General features: G+C 46.6%; 1 protein-coding gene across 1 annotated transcript; it reads right to left on the bottom strand.

Annotated features, from left to right (window-relative positions):
- Nucleotides 1-241: 241 nt before the first annotated feature.
- LOC129303306 (ethylene-responsive transcription factor CRF1-like) lies at nt 242-2,139 on the bottom strand. The gene has a single exon (XM_054942526.1). The coding sequence runs from the start codon at nt 1,497-1,499 to the stop codon at nt 399-401; it is 1,101 nt and encodes a 366-aa protein (XP_054798501.1). The 5' UTR covers nt 1,500-2,139; the 3' UTR covers nt 242-398.
- Nucleotides 2,140-2,618: the final 479 nt, after the last annotated feature.

The following is a 2,618-nucleotide window of genomic DNA, read 5'->3' as shown; positions in this document are numbered from 1 at the left end:
ATCACCGCCCCGTCCACCCCCTTCAACCACCCCGCCCTGTTTTTTTATTTATTTATTATTTATTCAAAAATAATATTAATGATTAATCCAAATCAAAGTATCTGCTCTTGGTTGTGAGTTGGGACCTGGAATTTTGCTCAGAACCACTTCATACATTTTTGGATTAATAGTTGGGTACAATATGTTACACTCTCGTCAACACTGGCTAGTTATTAAGCAACCCAAGTGTAAAATGCAAACCTTAAACAAAACTTCACTGCTGTTTATCACGGAGATTTTAGAGACAAATAAATATAATAAGAAATACTCATATGTATGTCTGCCACCGGAGCAAAATGTGGCAAGGGACGGCGGCAAAACGCAAAGCCAACGCTCCACTCAGTCAATGACTGACAGTCTCAGAGCACCACCAGAGGATCCGAACCCGACAATATGTCTTGAAAGAAATCGTCCATTTGGCATAACGTCGATGGCAAGAATGATTTCTCCAAATCCAAATCCAACTCTGGTCCCCCCACTATCATGGTGTCCGCCTTGAAATCTTCCTCTGCTATCATTGCCGTCGTCTCCCCTAGAAACGGTGGAGCTTCTTCTAACAGCAATGAGTATTCCGGTTCTGGCGTTGAGAAATCGAACACCTGCTCCCAATCTGGCATATCGAAGCCGAAGTAATCCTCCTTCGCCATGTCGAACCCGAAATAATCCTCCTTCTCATCCGACAAGCTCGATTCGCCTTCACACTCCCGGGATACGTCTTCACCTTCAGCCGCCTCCGCCTCGCTTTCTTTCTCCCGTTCGCTTGCCCCCTGGGCCTCGGTCTCTTCGCTGCAATTGCTTCTGAATTGCAGCACTGACGTGGGAGATGGTAGACGGTGTGATTCGTCGCCGGAATCGTAGCCGGAGCCGGACGCTTCTGACTTCACCACCACATTCATTTCCGTCTTCACCGCCACCTCTGCTTCGTCGGGCTTTTCCCTCGGCGGAGGGGTCACGAAGTTTGTCAACGCGTCCGGTCCACGAATCTTAATCGCGGCATTGTCATAAACCATAGCCGCTTCCTCCGCAGTGTCGAAGGTTCCCAACCACACGCGTACGCGACGCGCGGGATCTCGAATCTCTGCCGCCCATTTCCCCCAAGGTCTCTGTCGTACTCCTCGGAACTTCCTTCCGTTATTTGTAGAAGAAACCTTCACCGGCCGCCGGCAAGCAGAAGCTTCTCCGGCGGGTCTCTTTCGCGGATTAGGGGCAACCGCGCTCTTGCAGCTAGCTTCGATGTTAACCTGGTTCACATAACGCTTCACTCTCTGACGGCCAAAGAAGTACCCTCCTTCCTCATCGCTGGAGGAGTCAGTGGCGTCCGGATCGGTTACAGATATCCGTACCACTCTGGGCTCTATGAGAGTGTGAGCGTCAGAGGCTTTGCTGGCCGCCAACGGCCTGGTGTACTTCTTGGTAACACTTTGGTGGACTGTGTATTTGCATAGGATACTCTGTTCCATGATTTCTACCCCAAACAGAGCGTATTCTGGGCAGAACAAATAGGCCAGGCCTTTGGAATAAAAGAGAACCGTGAAGAAGAAGACTGAGACTTTAAGAGGGGCACTCCAAAGGTCTTTTGTTGATAAATCTGCCAAAAAGACATCCAAGGGTGGGAGGGAATGGGAGGAAGAAAAGCAATAATGACAGTATTGATGAAATGGGAGGGGGTCACAGAGGAAACGGAAATGGGAGAGAGAGAGACGGGAATAAAGAGAAAAGAGGAGCTTTTAACATCATGGGGGAGGGATAGAAACCGGTGGATAAGTGAAAAATCTGAGAGAGAGCAATAGGGCTTAAAGGAGAAGCCGAAGGAGAATTATTGGGATGGATTCCGATAATCTTGAGCGATTCTCGGTGACACTTTCCTTGAAGTTTCTAAAGCGAACACTGTTTGGCGCCCTCGAAAGAGGAGCATAGGGATTCAAATCGAAGAGATCAGATGGAGATTCTGGGGTCCTGCACACTCTGTGGCTGTGGGAACGGAGAACAAAGCTAAGCAGTGAGAGCGTTGGTTGAATGGGTGAGAGAGCTGAAGCCTGAAATGGAGAACCAGGAACCAGCAGTTTAGTTGTTGAGGGGGCCGAAACACCGAAATCGCTGTTTTATAGGACCAAACAGCCGAAATGGGAATGCTCGCAACATCAGACTATATATTTTTTTTTTTTCAAAATAAAAAACATTAAATTAAATGCTAACGAATCTTTCAGATTTTTTTTACAGGGTTGGATAACAAACTTGTATCAGATCACTTTCTCCAAACGCGCCCGATATTTTTAATTTTTTGTTAAACAATGTTGCCCTTTATCTTACAAAAAGATTGCAATGTCACCTTACGGTTAAATTCCATCAACATTGACAGTTAATTTGACTACTTTGGCTAGCAAACACACGTGAGGCAAATTGAGTTGGGGAGAGGGGGAGGGAGAAGAGGCTACATGTGAAATGCTTGAAGTTAGAGAAAGGAAGATGGACTAATAAATGGCTTAATGCTCGGTATTGTTGCTATTTCAAAGGGAAAATCGATGGGGAAGAGCATTACCTTCTGCTCCAAACAAAAATCTTACCTGCTTATTATATTG

This window comes from Prosopis cineraria, unplaced genomic scaffold (genome assembly GCF_029017545.1).
Source record: "Prosopis cineraria cultivar Desert tree isolate PC_DT_omini unplaced genomic scaffold, ASM2901754v1 PC2, whole genome shotgun sequence".
In the NCBI taxonomy this organism is placed as follows: domain Eukaryota; kingdom Viridiplantae; phylum Streptophyta; class Magnoliopsida; order Fabales; family Fabaceae; genus Prosopis; species Prosopis cineraria.
The sequence above is the reverse complement of the archived record's forward strand: the minus strand, read 5'-3'. Positions and strand labels throughout refer to the sequence as shown.

Coding starts and splice junctions, on each gene's coding strand:
- LOC129303306 (XM_054942526.1), bottom strand. CDS start 1,499: ATGGAACAGAGTATCCTATGCAAATACACAGTCCACCAAAGTGTTACC.